The sequence below is a fragment of the Neopelma chrysocephalum genome, unplaced genomic scaffold, assembly GCF_003984885.1.
Source record: "Neopelma chrysocephalum unplaced genomic scaffold, ASM398488v2 Primary Assembly neopelma1_25, whole genome shotgun sequence".
Lineage (NCBI taxonomy): Eukaryota > Metazoa > Chordata > Aves > Passeriformes > Pipridae > Neopelma > Neopelma chrysocephalum.
The window spans coordinates 24,923,419-24,941,635 of record NW_020897694.1 but is presented as its reverse complement, the minus strand read 5'-3'; the positions used below and the strand labels follow the sequence as shown (position 1 = coordinate 24,941,635).

The 18,217-nt window shown below is 38.9% G+C and overlaps 1 protein-coding gene across 2 annotated transcripts in view; it reads right to left on the bottom strand.

The window, feature by feature from the left end:
- Nucleotides 1-1,615: 1,615 nt before the first annotated feature.
- Nucleotides 1,616-18,217, bottom strand: part of DNAJC3 (DnaJ heat shock protein family (Hsp40) member C3) — a 32,680-nt gene continuing 16,078 nt past the window's right edge. For both annotated transcript variants that reach the window (XM_027674652.1, XM_027674653.1), the window contains exons 5-12: nt 14,933-15,085; nt 13,440-13,621; nt 11,615-11,734; nt 9,774-9,879; nt 9,550-9,670; nt 5,574-5,706; nt 4,641-4,789; nt 1,616-4,204 (exon numbers count right to left, since the gene is read on the bottom strand). In XM_027674652.1, coding sequence (XP_027530453.1) covers nt 4,047-4,204; nt 4,641-4,789; nt 5,574-5,706; nt 9,550-9,670; nt 9,774-9,879; nt 11,615-11,734; nt 13,440-13,621; nt 14,933-15,085 — 1,122 coding nt within the window. In that variant the 3' untranslated portion in view covers nt 1,616-4,046. The remainder of the gene's footprint in view (nt 4,205-4,640; nt 4,790-5,573; nt 5,707-9,549; nt 9,671-9,773; nt 9,880-11,614; nt 11,735-13,439; nt 13,622-14,932; nt 15,086-18,217) is intronic.

Sequence of the window (18,217 nt, the reverse complement as noted above, 5' to 3'; positions counted from 1 at the left end):
CTGATGAGCCAGAGCTTTAGTATTGAAAATATTTCTCATTAAGGTTCCTTTTACCCTTTTCCCTGAATCAGGTACTTGCCTTTACACTGAGACATTGCAGAATTACAGAACCATAGGATACCAGATTGGAAGGGACCTCCAGGATTATCTGGTCCAGCCTTCCTTGGCAAAAGCACAGTCCAGAGAAGATGGCCCAGCACTCTGTCAGGAAAAGCTTCATGTCTAACCACGTCCCTGGGGAGATTATTCCAAAGGCTGGTTGTTCTCACTGTGAAACTGGCGTTCAATAGGGTTTTTACAATTGCAGTAGTTGACTTCTAAACATTCAAGTTTCTCTTACCACAGAATGTGACTCCTACCCTCTCTTCTCCCCTGCCTGCTGGCACTCCGGCAGCCTTGTACTGCATTTCTGCACAGCTCTAACTCCAAACCCAGAGAGCAGGATGAGCAAAGAAGGGCAGACAAATACACAGCAGTGCTTTCTTGTCATCATAAATATCTTTATTGTGAAAAATACCATAAAATAATTCCCACAGTTCTAGAAAAAAACAGTTCTTGCTTTTTAGATTCATGATTTCATAAAAAGACATTTTATAATTTGAAACATTGATAAATCTCTGGCTAGCTTTACTTATCCTTCTTATAACATAAAACTGCTACTTAGAGATTTGCTGAGGGAAAAAAAAATTATTCTGCCATTTATGTTATGATTTTATGGATAAAAGTGTGTATTACAGAGCAAACAAACAATACCTTACAATAAGGCACTTTTAAATACAACTAACCTGCTATACTATCCTGGCTAGTTTCTGCCAAAGCTCCTATAAATCACAGCCCTAAACAGAAGAATAATTCTTGTTCCAAACATTAGTCTGAAAACTGAAATGATAACAAGCTTTATGGTTTTTTTTTTTAAAAGTTTAAGCTGACACATTTTCTGCATATGTCACAAGTTTGAGCACTTCAGTTTGTAGTTCACTTTGAATCTGTTTTAACACTGATCATCAGTACATCAGTATTAAACATGTACCAAGTATAATATGCCCCCCCCCTTCATTTTAAAACAAGTTGGAAACAGGTTTATTAAAACTGAAAGAATTCAACAGAGGAAGTTTGCATCTACATACAGGCCAGTTATGGTAACGATGCTTCATGCACATCTCAGGGTTGACAAACTAGCAAGACATTTATTCCAATGTTCAGTTATTGAACATTATTGCACTACAGACATCCACTAATAAATAAAAAGGCGAGTTCAGCTTCCTTGCACGTCGCCTGCACCATTAACACTCAGCGTGTTACCAGTGCTTCATTTTCCAAAGTCACATCAGGAAATGCATCACCGTATCTGGAGAGCCTTGCAATGTAAATGGTTTCTTTTTAACAAACTTCGTCTTTCTGTGCTTCCAGAAGTACCTCAAAGCCCTTAGGAATAGCGCTGGGGTGGTAACACTTCTTGTAAACAGCTGCTACTCAATACTAGTAAAGCTTTGTTCTCCACTGTCATTTTTTGCCTTTGTTTCCAAGAACCTCTCTTTCATGGAACAAATCTATGAACAGCATTCAGGTACTAATCATCTTCCTTCTATTGACTACATGCAACCCTTTTTTTTTCTTAAAATGTAATTTTCCCTTTCCCATTCATTCTCAAAATGCACATGGTCCTTTTTGGTTCCTGAATGCTCCCAGCGTACACCAGAACTGTCCTGCTGCCCCAGAGAAACAAACCTGTGCTGCTCCAACATCAGTGCCCTGTTTGAAGAATTTACTCATGAGGGACCATCTTATTCCTTCCCTAGAAGAAAAAAAGAAGTAAGCCCCAGGAAACACTTCTCGCAGCTCTGGCTTTTAAAACAGAGAAGGGAGAGGGATGAGGGAGGAAAAAAAAAAGGAACATGGGCAGTTTTTGGAAAGAAGACATTCCTATCACTTCCCCAGCACACAAACACAGCTGTCTGTGGTCTTTGTTGTGACTCTGCAGCCCAACCACACTCCTTTATGTACAAAATGTGACATATTGCTTACACAGCTCATTCAATACTCATTTAAAAACAGCCCCTTCTGTAGTGAACGAGCCAATACAGAAGGGTTTGTACAGAGTGATGGCTCATGCACACACACACACACACACACACACACACACACACACACACACACACAGCAACCACCCGGAACCACCCTGCCCACAACAGGCATGGCTGGGTTGAGCTCCCCCTCAGGGGCTGACAAGAGTCACAGGGGAACACACGAGAGCCACCTGCCCAGAGCTACCTGCCCATCCTTTATGTACTCCAGCAACAAGCAGATGCACAGAGGCCGATTCCACGGGGGTAACAGGTTATTCACTGTGCAGCGAGTTCCTGTGTCTGAGTCCCCGAGAGTCACGCCAGCCTGGAGTGCTCTGAACCGTGTCCTGAGCATCTGCTACAGAGCTTAAGCACAAAACTTTCCAACAGGTCAAAGGCACAAGTTGAACTTCTAGGAAGTCATTCAACTTGGGAAACATCCGACACTGGGGTTTCGTAGGCTGCTGGGGTGGTTTTGAACCAAAAACTGTTAGAAATCACTACACTGCTCCTCAGCTTGAAGATAAATTTCTGCTGAACACATGGCTGTGCAATTATGTTCATGAAGTACTTGGGCAGGAGCCAAGGGTTATGCTCCAACAGCAACTTCGACTATAGTAAGATAAAATGCACTTTCAGACTGCAGGCCTTATTTGCCTATTTCATTTGTTTTATTGCGGCTGCTTATGCTTTCAAATGCCACAAGTTGAAGTGAGAGAAGGTTCCTATCAACTGATTATTGTTTTCCAGTTAAAATGCAATCAACACTGATGAACCGTAATTCTTGCGTTCTAAGAAAATGGCTGCTGATGAAACTCATCAGCAACTATGACAGACTCAGTTACAGAACAGAGGACTCCTCACAGCTATAGCCCTGGAAACACTGTACATCACACTCTCACAGTTCCATCAACCACACCAAACCAATTTTAACTATGTGCATATAGAAAAAAATAAACTAGACTTTTGGCTAGTGGGAAGTTAGTCCCTCTTTTTGCACACATTTGTTTCTGCAGTACCGTGGCTGTTACAAGAAACACAAAATTACTTCAATTTCCCATAGTATTAATTCCCTGTTGCACCACCCAACAGAAATGAAGTTGTATTACAGGAGTCAATATCACATTCCTGCAGTCTGCAGTACACTCACCTCAACCTTAGTTCTGAGTTTATGTACAGAACTAACAAATTGCTGCATGGTCAGGGAAATGTCACATCAAATTTTCTGCTCAAATCTCAAGCAGGTATTTTTTTAAAGTGCAAACTACTCAAGAATCATACCCAAATAAACACCACAAATGACATTCAGAAAAAAAAGTGTGGGGTTTTTTTTTAGTTTCATAGTTGACAATTACCACCAAGGAAATCACCCCAATCCATTTCAGGTTAATGAGCAAAGCAAGCAGACATTTTCAAATACAATTACTCCCAAGCACTCTTTTTCCAGAGCGATTGTTGGGACTCGTTCAGCACACAGGCTCTTCTCCCACCTATGGCACTGCTGACACCAACACAGCAGGTGGTCACAGGGTTTCCTCTTAAGAGATGGATTGTTCTGCTGAGCATGACCAACAGTTTGTTAATGTGGAGACTACTGTATCTACCCCTTGCCTTGTTTATTAGGCCCCGATCCAGAAAATATTTACATGCATTTTTATCTTTAAGCATATACTTGAGTCCTAAATTTAAGCGTTGTCCTAAGTAGCATCTTATTGTTTTTTCCATCCATGGGAATAAACATGTCCTGCATATCCACAACAAATACAAAGGCAGTACAACTCCCCTCCCCCCACCCAGTGTGAGCCTGTCAAGCAAACCCACAGAATACCAAAAGAAAGACAGACCTTCCTTCTAGTGTAGTAAGACTCTGGGTTAAGGACAACATTAGAAATTAAGATTTTGGGTCTTGAACTGAGAGACTTTTTATTTTTCAATGAATTGAGTAAAAAACAGCAGCAGCCACCAGAAACAGTCTTGGCTCTAACTGAAGTGAAATTTGAATGTAAATGGTCCTCCTCCAGAACCAAAAGGGTTGAATCCTTGCCACGTGTTCCAGTTCCTGTGGAAAGGGTTGCTGCCACCCTGCTGACTCTCTGCATCCAGTGGGTCCTCTCCTGCATCAAACTTCCGTCTCATTTCTGGAGGAAAGAATGCCAAGATGGAATTATGGCACAATAATAACAGGGCTTCCCTGGAATACTTCAGGTGCTGTTATAATCTAAATGCAATTTGCAATAGCACTCGAGGCAGGAGACACCCATATCCTTGAAGTAAGCACATCCAGACTTACTCAATCCTAGAAATCTCTGCAAGATGATATCCCAAAAAGAGATCTTTGAAATAATAATTTTTGACTTTTAACAAAAATCACTGAAACACTGAAATAAGTAATTCCAGGTTTACATCTGACTTCATATGACATACTAGATGCAAGTATTAGTGCACTACTTTCTCAAGAGGGATAAGGGGAGAAAGGGAAAGAGGAAAGCTGTAATGCCTGTTATGATTTACACTTGCTGTGTTTTTAACTTCCTGTAAAAAAGTAATTAAAAAGTGAAGTCACTGCATCATTACCTGGGTCAGTGAGGACTTCTTTAGCAGCTGCTATATCAATAAATTTTTTCTCTGCTTTCTTCTTTTCTTCCTCACTCTGGAAGTTATCAGGATGCCACTGGGATGCCAGCTTTCTGTAAGCTTTTATGATTTCTTGCTTTCGAGCATTTCTGGATGGATAAAATTATAACTAACTTAATTCTCTAAATCACATGTCACACTAGTGAATCTACAGGTTAATTTTAAACACTGAGACAGTAATTAAGGGCATCAGGAAAATTATGAGGTGCTAGTTAACCTTCTGCAAATGGCACTGAAGATTCTTTATGCAAAACGAAGCAGGTTTCAACTTTAAACAAAGATTACTCACTCTTTTATTTCACCACCCATTAACTTTCCTTGGAAAGATGCTACTGCCAGATACTATGCAGAACAGAGTTCCCAGTCTGAAGAATTTGCAATCATAACAAAAAGCAGAGGTCAAATTAGTTCACGATTGGAAGGATGACCAATACTAGTTCAGAACTGGACATTTGTTTGCTCCTCATTAGAAAGGAAGTTGTTGGTTTCTCAAGGTTAATGGCAGAAGTATTTTTGATACCTTTCAGTTAGTCCTTCCAAACTCTTCCAATCTATCACACTATCTGCCACAATTTTATTTTTTATTGCTTTCAGTAATTCTTGCCAGTCCTCATTTCTTTCCCAATTCGTTCACCTACTAAGAATTTCCTGCCAAATTATTTATTTCCCCTCTCACCAATGCCGGTTTTCCATTCCTTCCAAAGGAATTGTAAATAGATGCTATTTACAAGTTGAACACTACTAAGTTAGTACAACAGAAAAGTGAAGGTAGCAAGATAAAGGAACAGCAGAACAAATTCAAGTGATCAGTCCTATCTGCGCTGGTTTAAATAACCAACTTTCACATTATCATCTCTGGAATTAATATCTCACCTTTTTACTCCCAGGATTTTATAGTAATCCCTCTTCTGTGATTGCTTCAGCATTCTCTGGGCACGTTCTAGCCCCTCCCGAATCTGCTGGTCATTCTCACTGTTGGCTTGAGCAGTCTCATAGTCTTTAATAGCTTTTATAAAAAAAGTGAATGAAAGAAGATTACACAACTCTACAAACTTCAATTTAAAGAACTCAACCACTCCACAAAATTGAAGCTTTGCTATTACCATATATAAACAGCAAAACTTTCATTTCAACTTGACATGTTTGGGTTTTTCTCCCTGAATTAGAAAACCTTGGAGTAGAGGAAATTCACTTTCACATATAAATTAGGTAATTTTCTTTCTTTAGGTTCATTACACTGGTGGGAAATGCGGGAGAAGGGAGGTTACCAGACTCTGGTCACAACACTCTCTTGATGTTGCAACAGGCACAGGAATAACATAACAAGTATCTAGGCCTGGGAGGAGGAAAAAGAGACCAAGAAGCAAGATTCAGCAACTAGTTTGTGAAGAACCCACTGTACGATGTTAGTCCCACACTGCTGTTCAACTGAAGGATGCATTACCCAGAGTCTTTAAGTTAATATTCATTCTTCTCCCCCAGTCTGCACTCTATGAACGTGACAGAAAGTCTCTTCTCTTTAATGACAATAAAGACAAATTTCAGACTACCAGTAAGTTCATACTGTTAGTGAAAGGCAAATATTGGCTTTTTACGCCTCTGCATACATAATACGCAGACAGTTATATTTTAAGGGGTTTTTTTTTCCCTAAAGGCATACTCTCACTCTATTTCAAGAGTTGCATTTCTCAGGAACGAAAGCAAGAGAGATGCTGTAATGTAATTTGTAAAACATTCAAGGTCTACACTATTTTTTTAAAGTAAACTCTATTATTATTGTAAGTGGTAACTGAATGCTTAAGACACCAAGTTTATATATTCTTTGATATCAAAATTTATCAAGGGAAGTAACTATCTAAGTCTTTAATGAGACTGCTCTTCTTTCGCTGTTATAATCCTCAAGGTCTCATTTGCAGATTCCAATCTCCCAGATTTCTCAAGGTAGATAAAGTAATTGCATCAGATTATTTCCAAGCAGATGCTATTTCTCAGCAGGTGTTACATTTGTTTTTCACTGTTTCTGAGCAAGACAGCAGGAAGTGCTGATAAATTTGTACTACCCAGACATATGATACCACTGCAATCTTGTTTCAGTTATTGGAAAAAAAAAATTCCAAAAGGTATTGCCAGTGCCCCAATAATTTCATAGGCTATTACAAGCCAAACAAAATTTCTATTCGTTTTCTCATCACTAGACACTCATTTGCTGCGTGAACAAAGAATTTTGGCTTCTGCTGATATTTTTAATAATTTGTCCAGTCATTAAAAAACAAAAACAAAAATCCTAAGAGTGTGAACTAATGTGTGCGCCCAATATGTGGTGTCAAAAGCGATAAAAATAATGAAAATGCAGGGATTTCATTATGCTGCTTTACTGCTCCAATAATTTTAAGCACCAGTGTACTTAATCTGCTTTACGTGGTACTGGAAGGTCCCACCACAACGTCCTGCCAAATGCAGATCAGATTGCTCAGCTTCACTGAGCGCCACATCATCGACAGCATGCACCACTGTGGGAAAACAACCTGCTTCAGGGATCAACTATTTGCCATGACAGTATTAAATTTCTCTTCTTTTTTTTAAATCAACTTCCTTATTTAAAGACTGCAAGCATTAAGCACATGGGAAAAGTAAGTTTTTCAGTGCTGCACACTGCAGAGGAAAAGCACCCAGCAAGTACATTTTACACTTTCACACTCCAGTGTAGGAATTTTCCTCTTTCAGAGAGCTAATTGCTCTTCTCACTTGAGCAGTGAGGGTTGGAAGCAGGTGGAGCAGGATGGCAGCTTCCTGATGACAAGAAGTTCGATATGAAACTAGGAGACTTATTACTAATTCACAGTATGTCAAGTGAGATATATTAATCAATTCTTTTGAGCCACTATTTCTAAAAGCACTAGTACCTCCAAACCAACAGAAGAGTCACTGCTGCTGCTTACTGGCCTGCTATTCCAGAAAGCATCCTTTCTTCTTTTCATCCTGTTCCACAATATAAAAGGAACAACTAGTTTCCAGTGTCACTTTCAATTTAAATACTTCAGTCAAATCTAACTCTCCTTCTTCCAATACAAGAGTCTTCACAACCTCTCAAAAGGTAATCACACCATAACTCTAGACAATTTGCTGGCTTTGGAATCTTGCCTGCATTTTTAAAAGAGACCGAGATCAATTCTGCATGTGCATTAATGGCCAATTTCCTATCAAACACGAGTAACTGCAGACAACCTACACCCATGCCAAGACTGTTGGAGAAGTAAAAGAACCAGTTACACTCTTACTGAAACCTCTAAAGTAGTGGGGGGGGGAAGGAAAAATAAAAAAATAAATTAAAAAATTAAAAATTAAAAGAAAAAAAGAAAAAAATTAGGATGTCTTGATCAATTTTGAAACGGCAAGGCAGCGTTTTTTCCTTCAACAAAACTTGTGCTTTAGACAGATAGACTTCTGTACTTATGAGGTATGCCAGAAAGGGAGTCATTACACATCTGTTGCTGCAGACAAGCCCTGGATCTCATACGATTATAAAGTAATTAAAACCATTTGATTAACTCAGCTATACATACCAAAGTGCATCTTGAACATTTAGCAATAATCGCCTTCAAAGTTCTGAATTACAAGTACTTTGAAATTTCCTATCTTTAACAGGAAAATAGCTGCCTCTAGCTTGAAAATTTTTTGAGGGAAGAAAAAGAATCAGTTTGCCCTTTTAAATATGAGATTACAATTTTAATTGCTCTACTGTTCTCTCTAGCAAAGAAAAATCAGTGATCATTTTACAGCAGTTAAAACTGAAGGATAAATGAAGACACCTTCAGGCAGACTAACGTTAATGGGCTGTAATACTGTTGATGGAAGCTCTGCTGGAAGGCAGAGCGTAACTACAATCACCTCACTACTGTCAAGGGCAGGAGGAAGGCACCGGACATGCTAAAGAACAGGGATCTGACAAAGCACAGTTCCACTCTAGCATGGTTGTTCACTTGGAATGAGGCTAGGCCAAGCTCAGCAGGCACCAGCTCTCCCAGATCCCAGGTATGTCCTCTCTCTGTTTCCTTATATCCTATAATATGGAGGCATTTGCTCCAGCACAAGACCAAGCTGGCTCCCTGCATTTATGCAGAACTTCGTTATAAAACTTTTCTTTCCTCTAATTTGCAAGAGTTGAGTCAGCACTCCTGGAGGTTTTTAAAAGACATGTATATGTGGCACTAGGGAACATGGTGCAGTGGTGGACTTGGCAGTGCTGGGTTACCGGACTTGATAATCCTAGAAGTTGTTTCTATGACTCTGTGTAATAGTATGCATTTAACAAAAACTCTGTATGGAAAATGCAGCCTCAGGAATAGAGTCAGTTTACTGCTTTCAGCAGCAGCACAGAGATCCACAGAGGTGAAGCAATGGCCATTAACTTCCTCTGCCCTCAACACATGCCAGGGAATAGAACAGTATTATTTTCATGCTGCCTTCTCAAGACATTAAAATTGCGGTCCTAAAAAGGATTTACATCAACCGAACTATAATTACCTTTTACCTCTAAACACATTTGTCTGACATTGCTGATTATATAAAACATGTTTAAGTAAATTAAGCTGTACAGTCTCACAAAACATCCTGAACATAGTCCACTATTGTAAAGACAACTATGCCATAGATAATAAAAGTGCATTCAGCTTACACTAATCAAGACAAAATTACCACTAGATATTTTTGTAAATCTGCAACTACCAGTGCTAATTAAGGATGACAACATAGTGTAGAATCAAAGTGCATGTTAAAAAAAAGCCTCTGAAACAGTGAGTGCATTTTAAATGTCCACAAAAAAGTATGTGTCAACTGCATACAACTGTACCTTCTTCATACAGGTCTTCCAGCAAATAAGCTTCTGCTCTGTCTTTCAGAGCATTCACGTTGGTTGGTTCCAGTTGCAGAACTTCTGTACAAAGTTTTATGGCTTCTGTAGCCTGCTGATTCTAGAGAGAAGAAAGTAAAACAAAATTCACGTAGTTTTGGGGGGGTTTGCTTGCTGTTTGTTTGTCTCAAAGAAATTTACAGAGGGAGAATAAGCAGAATTACCTTTGATAAGCAGTGACAGATTCTTTCTTTGGCACGAGTAGCATAAACTGGGACTTCTGGCTCAGTTTTCATTACAGATTCATATTTACTGATAGCATCTTCATACCTGTTTAAATCATAAAGCAAAATATCATGAAATGTGATCACTATCTCAGGGTGTTGCAATTTATTTACAAATCTTGAAATTCACAGATTTTCACATCCTCCTAGCAATGTACCTTAACTTTAATAGCCTTAAAGGTGAGGTGTGAGACAATAGTATGAAGAAAACTTGCAGCCATTTCAAGAATTACATCCCCATTCCCTTTTCTGTGCTATGAGACAGAAGAGCTGGCACCAGCCCTGGCAGGCTTTTGCAGAAGACAGTAACTACCATCCCTCACCATGCACAGACAACAGTCTCTAGATGTGCCTCCTGTCCAACATGCCACTCTACACTTAAAAATAAGCATCTCCCTCTCCAATATCTGAGATGGACCAAGTCTGGAGTCTTACTGCAAGCACTGTACTATCTGCACAGTACAAAAGGTACCACCTATTCCATAGCTACAAAAAAGCTCTTTATGCCAGCTTGAATTAGGCGTTGTTTTCTCCTTTTCTTCTCCACAAGTCACAAAGTAAATTTTTTTTTTGCTGCGAAGGTCTCAAAGATGCTAAAGTTGCATGGTTTGAGCAAGAAATGGATTAGAACATTTACCTAAAAAAGCAAGGGAGCAATTGAACCCATGGGTTGCTATACAAGCTAGAGAAATTCAAGCTCTCAGAAGACTCCCTGAAACAGTGCTGATACCAGATTAAGTGAAGAGAGTCCAAACAGACTGACAGCTTAATCAAATTGGCTTCAGTTGTGCTTATTCACATTCCTGATGTATTTCATTTTAAAACACCACCTTGACAATGTCTAATGATTTGTGAGAGCTCCTTACAGTTGGATGTCATGCGCTTGAGAACATGTAAAACTGAAGTAAAGCAAGAAGTAGAAGAATACAGAGGCATGAAAAAAAAAGCCCATCAGTCAGATCCATTTTTGCTATCAAGGCACTGCAAAGTTATTAGGGGGTTTTAGTCTAGAGATGTGGACCTTTAATCACAGAATAGCTGAGATTGGAAGGGACTTCTGGAAGTCATCTGGTCCAACCCCACTGCTCACACAGGGCCACCTACAGGAGGCTGCCCAGGAGTGTCCAAACAGTTTTTTAATAACTCCAAAATGGGGAGACTCTACAAACTCCCTGGGCAACCCGCACAACTGCAAATGAGGGGGTAGTAAAAAGCATTTCACCATGTTCAAAGGGAATTTCTTGTTTCAGTTTGCACCCATTGGCCTGATTCTGATACAGGGCATTACTGATCAGAGCCTGGCTCTGCCCTCTTTGCACCCTCCCTTCAGGTATTTTGATGAGATCACCCTGTAGCAGAGAAGGCTCAAACAGTCCCAGCCACCTCAGCCTTTCCTTGCAGTCCCTCCATCATTTTAGTGGGATTCTGTTGGACTTCATCAGTAGTTTCATCTCTCTGGCACTCCAGGTGTGGCCTCACCAGTTCTGAGTAATAATATATGAGAGCTGAAAACTATTATCCCTATCTTGGTCTTACTACCTGCTGCAGAAAGATGTTAAGTATGCAAAGAGAAGACAGTGGCATCGGAAGGAATCAGAACAGGATTGTCGCTATGCGAGTCAATATTTATTTTAATTGTAATTTGAGAGCTGTGCTCAGTTATCCACTTCAACTGACAGATGCAAAAAGCATCACTTAATCAGCTCCTCAATCAATAAGTTGGTGCCTCCGTAGTAGTTTTTTTTTCCTTTTTTTTTTTTAATATAGGAGTGAATACTTACCTGCCTTCTCTGATGAATTCCTCTGCTGACTCAATCTGCTTATTGAGTTTCTTTACTTGCTTATAGAGAGAGAAACACTGCTTATGATCTTGGTCCAGTTTCAGACACTCCCGGACTTCACTTTTCACAGGGAGGTAAGGAGAAGGTAAAAAAAAATAAAATACATCACCACATATTATGAAATTTTAACTAGAGACACAATGCAACATATACAAGCTGTCCACAACAACAGCTGACTTCTTTACACAATCTCTCTCCTCACCCAAAAAATTACTTTAAAGTGAGACACCAACAAAAAGTCTTCCAGAACATAAAGGGTTATTTGTCTGGTTTAGGTTTTAATTATTCTGTGTTGCCAAATATGCAAAAGATTAAGTGTTACATGTGATACATGGAATCCCAGCCAAGCCTGAGCCTGACTTTTCGTTGTGAAGACTGCTCTTTAATAAGACTCTGATTAGGGCAGACACCTCTCCAAATTGTCAAATATTTAAAAAAAAGTACAGTCATCACATCATGGCACAACCACGGTGTTATTTTCAGAAAGAGATCACAAAATCTGATTTTGTTCCTAAGGATAGACAAAAAAATCTCAGTATTTGAAAATCACTAAGCCTGTAAAGGTAAGAGAAAGAAACTAAGATAAGGCCAAGGCCAAGAGTAAGCATCCAGCGAGTCCAGGAGCTACTGAACTCTTAGTATATCTTATGATGCAAAAAAAAATAAAGGTATTAGATAAGAATGAAGGAACTCTTCATTAATATCCCTTCATTCTGTTTCCATTACGTTCTTCAACAGTGTTCTTAACTGTACTTTTAAAAATCAAAAATCTATTCTTGAAATCACTATGCAAAGTGATGTCCAGCTACCAAAACTCACCACAGAGGTGACCTATGAGCTCCCAAGATTAAGTATACTCTAGAAAGGGGATGTGTAATGCAAACCAATTGCCCAGCTATAAAACGAATTTTTGCCATTACAATCCATCACATGCAGTTTCCATCAACTAGCCAAGAAAAGAAAATCAGGCCTTTTCAGTTCTCTTCACCTCTTATTGAAGTAATTCTGTGGCAAAAACCATATTGGAAGAAGTCTGGAGATGAAGGTAGCACATCTGAGATTATGATTGGCACAGAAACCACTCCTGTGCAAACAGGAGGATTACACCATCTGTCCAGCCAGGCACAGAGTAAAAACCTAACAGTTCAGATTGGGCAAGGGCAGTTATCTGCCAGATTGACAAGGGACATATGGGAGTAAGACCTTAAACGTAACTCAATATGAATAAAAGGGTAGGACATTATCAAAAAGTCATCCAAAATGCTGGACACTGTCTGCAGGAATGAAAGATCAACAGCTCAGGACCCCTGGCTCTTCATAGCTGGGTGTTCCTGTATTTTTTATTTTTTCTTAAGCCTGTAACCTTAATGCATACGTTTTTTGTTTGCATTGTAAACTTCACTTGAATAGAGGTTCAAGGTTAAAAAAAAAGGCTCCACCAAAGCAAGTTTAGAGCAGCACTTCTGTCTAGGATGGAGAAATACAATGAAGACAGTACTTGCAAGCAACTCCAGTGGACATGCACTCTGGCTTCTACTTTAGCAAAGAAGATGCCTGGAACCATCGATGGCTGGTCTGCCAAGCATAAACATGGTGTCTTCACTGCCTGTTCTTAGCTTCTAGAAAGGAGCTTCCTTTATCAGATCCAGACCACAGCTGCTACTACATTCAAAACTCATACAACATAGATATTTCATGGTTTATCATGACCTATATAATTTCATTTTCTGTCAATTATAATTATTACAGCAAATAGTAAAATTACCTGAGTGATAATTCATGGTCCCCCAGCTGATAATATATTCTGCTGATTTTATAGAAGGCTTCAGTATTATCATTCTTTAATTTGGCAGCAGCTTTCAAGTCACTAATAGCTTTGCTTGGTTCCCCTTCCTTTATATAACACTCTGCTCGAAGTTCCCGTAGTTCTGCATCCCAAACACAAACCTTAAGAAATCAAAATTAAAGCTTGGTTTTGGTCCATAACACTTCATTTCTCTTGCTCCCCAAAACAAAAATCCCATTTAATTTCACTTTGCCAACTGCAATAGCATAAGGTTCAAGTTGCATGCAGAGATCAAGAAATTAGCATCTCTGCTTCCAGTTGGATGCTGTGATGCACCTGCCCAAATAGAAAACAAAGGCCTGCAAATTTTGTAAATGATTCAATGAGCTCATGCAGAGAGATGAATTAAATCTACTGGCACTACTTAAACTAGGACAGACTGTTGAGCCTCCAGGAAAGGATATCAGAATCATAAATTATTATATCTTCCCAAAAGAAAAGAGGTAATGAACAGCAAGGACCAAGCTGTCAGTTCTCCTCTAGGAAGAAGCCCATGGGTAAGATACAGCTCCACAAAATTTGACCTTAGTGTTTGGATTTTAAAAATATAGAAAGGTAATAATGTAACAATAGGGAAAAAATAATTACTCAAAAGGAACTGCCCACCAAAATTTGGTTTAGAGAACTAATTCTGTGTCTTATCAGTTGTTTGTAAACTATCACTTCAGGAGGAGGCTTTTCTGCTTTTCCCCATTCCCCACCCATAGACAAACTCCCACACTTTAGCAGTTTCTTCACCAAAAGCTCCAATGTTTTAAATTCCAAGTTAACAATGCTAATTTGTATGTGAAGAGTCATAGCAGTTAACTGTTTTTTAATGTATATTTCTATATGACACACAAAATGTCCACACCACTGAGTTATTTACACATACACTATCAGACTACCTATACTAATACATTCAACAAATACAGATACCTAAAGAACAAGTTGAAAATTGAGCTAGCTATATACATTTTTAACTTTGTGGGGGGATTCGATCTTTTGTTACTTTATTTTCTCAAGACAAAAAACTGTCAGAATATTGGCAATGAAAACCCAGACAAAAAAACCTACACCTCCTGTGTTTGGCAAAACTTCGTTGATTTCAGAACAAATTTTTTCCCAGTTTCCCCAAACACCAAACTGTGGGAAAATAGGAAAGTATAACTAATAAAGCTATCTATAACAGAAGTTTGGCTGAAGTTGTATCTTTAACCCAAACTACAAAACTATTATTTTGACTTTTTTTGCAGCTAGTGCTCAGCCTTCTCCACTCCCAAACTTCCTTATGGAGTCACAGTGGTCAGCAAAACTAAACCAGCTACACCAAGTGTTTTCACATCAGTGAAGAAGCTATTAAACAAAAACACACAGATGTCAGACAGAAGCTCTTACTTTCCTTTCTCAGGACAATTTCACTTAACACTTACTGCCAAGATTTCATCAAGAAGAGAAATAGCAGCTTCATAATCCTCTTGCCGGTAAGCAGATAGTGCTTGTGAATGCAGGCGCTGCAGCTCATCAGATTTTGTCAGCTGAGTCTGGGCTTCTTTTTCCTCATTATTGCTAGGATTGGATTTGAGCTGCAAATATTAAGAGAGAGATTGAAATGCTTGTTCAAGGATCTCTTTGTCCCATTAACAGTCATATCATGGAGAACTGACTAAAGTTGCAAATAAAGCAAATTAGTTTCAAAATTCCACTGGAAGTGTTTCTACCTCTAAACTTCAGAAAAAAGGAAGACATTCTGAGCTCCAATACAAGATGTCCTAAGTTAGAGAAATCCAATTCCTCCCCCTCACCATGCTTGATCATTTACCACTGGACACATCATACGCAACAGTCACTGCCCCTTCATCACCTGCTGAAGTCGAGGACCTCTCAATTGTAGCCTAATTCACCTCTCTGCAGACAGGTACTAAACACTGGATTCCTCAGCATCAGCAGACAGTGTAATCACACGGCATAAATTGCATCTCTCACTTTAAGCACAAAACATATTTATAAATTCATGACAGAAATAAATGAAACATGTCTCAGATAGTATTACTGTAAAGCTATGTTTCTTGACATTTTCCCCCCAAAGAGTGGCTACAGCAGCAAGTTAAGAGGCTACAGCTGGAAGAAAGGCTCAGCTGGGATCAGCTGGGTGTTTATGCACCTTTTGTCTAGCTTTAAACAAGTCTAACATTTTGTCTACAAGGACTCTCATTTCTCAAACCCCTCTCTCTGAGCAAGTAGAAGGGATTATATGGTATTTGTCTTCATTTGTTTAAACAGCTTTATATTTTCAAAGAAAAAAAAAACCAACAATCTCACAGGCAACTTTGGTGTCACCCAGGAAGATAAATATGGACCAGAAGGAATCTCAGCCATTCCCTTTGCAAAGCCAGGAAGTAATTTGTAGGATTAGTGTAGCTTGACTAAAGCACTGCTTCATACTTGTTGCTGATCAGAACGACTTCCAAAGTTTTAAAAGGGACAAATCAGCATGACTTCATTTTTTTGTTGTTTGTTTTAAACTCAAAACTTGCACTATATTGCATTCTATACACAGAATGTTGACTAAAGTCACTGAGTCCTCAAGGACATCCAGTACTTTTTTCTTTCCTCACTTATCTCAAAGTGGCCTCTTCCCTTTTTTTCACCAGTAAGTTCTTGAAACACTCGTATTTTGTGCTTATGTCTCTAATGTAATTCAACTTCAGCCCTCAGAAGTCCTTTAATGTAACTTCCCCTGGTTCTAACATTTAAGTATATGAAAGGAAAGAGCCTAAATGCAACATCAAAAGCATGCACAGCTCAAACATTTTGTCTTCAATTCTTCATTTTAAGTCTTTTTGAACCTTAGGTAGTTGATTTTTGCCAGGTAAAATGAAACAAGTTGTACTTAGACCCAAAAGTTCTCCTTTATTCCCTACTGTCCTTCAGCAAGAGAAGATGAATTTCATCAGAGAGTTTTCTACTTCGTAGGTTGATTCCTAACATAAGTCTCAAAGAGGCTTTTCTTCTGGTTAGCACTCTGCTTATAAATCCTTGATGCTATGCATCCACTTTCACTCCAAAATCTAGAGGTTGTAGTAGAGGCAAATTTCTGCACCTGTAATTTTAAAAGTACCAAGTCTACAAAATTCTCTGAAGTTGTGAGCTCTTCAGTTCCAGCTGACTTGTTTGATTTCTCCCTCAATTTCTCAGCATTTTCTTCTTAAAAATTAAGAGTTTTTGCTACGGACGAGCTTTACACTTCCATTTAAACCTATCTCACAATAACACTGCACATCTTAGACACACATCTTGTAATTTATTTGGAGAAAAGGTCAGTGGAATATGAAAAGCAATGTTACAATTATGCAGACAAGTAATAGTAATAAAGACCATTTGAGTGAAACATCCTAGATAATTCTAGGTAGTACAAAATGTCTAGTTAACAAAGAAAGGAAAATTTTTCAGGCTATCATTCAAACTAAAGCCATCAAGCATTCGTGTCTTTCTGCACTATGATCAGAGGGCTGTCACATCACTACCAACAATGAATCACATTTCAATCTCCTTTTTCTGTGAAACAGTAAGTTTGGGGGTAACAACTCAGAACAACTGCTTGCACTAAGTGTGCTAGATGCCCAAGAAAGGAGTAAAGTATTGAGAAAACTCTTCAGATGAATTTAATACAGGTCTAAGGCAAACCTAACACTCCTCTGCATGCTTCACCAGCAGCCTGAGAGCACAAAGCCAGGGGCTGTGCTCTGCTCAGTTCTGCAGGACAAGCACACTGCTACCACTGAGCATGTTCTCAGCACAGTATCCTTTGCTCTCTTTGAGGTTTACTATGTTTAGATTACAACACTAAAGTAGTTGCTGTTTAACCTGCAGCAACAAGAACTAGCCATGTGTTAACATCAGCTTTCGTTCTCTCTACTCCCCCCGCCAACCCTGTCCCTAATTCCTTTACAGAAAACAAAGTACATAGGAACGGCTTTGTTACTGTAAGTAATTGTCTATCACAGATTTACTACTATATGTGCTGCTTTATTTTATAGCCTTACCTCAGTACAGGGGAGAAACAAACCCTGGCGTAAGCAAAACCCCACTTTCCCCCCTTCAAGTAAGCAAGACTGAAGGTAAGAAAATCATCATCCTCACTCAATTTATCAAGTTGAGTGTTAACAGCATTTGCATGTGTTTTTCTCTGTTACTCTCAGTGATGAAGTTAGCTTCTTCCAGAATTTTCCCTCAAGGATTGACTCAAAATTTTGCAACATTACCTTGCTGTACCCAGGACAGTAGGAAAAGGTATTAGAAGTTCAGTTCATGAAACCCAGCATTTCTTTTTTTTTTTTTTTGCAAGATCATTATCCTTTTGCGCAATCCTCTCTAAGGATCATTTCTACTCCAAGTAGACAGTCTTGCACTTGCAGTTAAATATCAAGTATTTAAAAGTTTTCTGATAGGAAAATCATTTTAAAAAGCTAAACAATTCATGCTGGTTGGTTTTCAAGAAGCAACATAACACCCCCACCACACCAAACCTGCCATCCCTTATTGTATTTCACAAGTCCATCATGACCTTTCTAACTACCCAGAGGTTACACCAGCACACACAAGGCAACATGAAAAACACAACGCAGCACTACTTCAGAAAAATGCTGTTAATAGAAGGACATTGACATAGCCAAACCAGTATATCAGCAGTGACAAAACACTGAAGCAAGACCAAT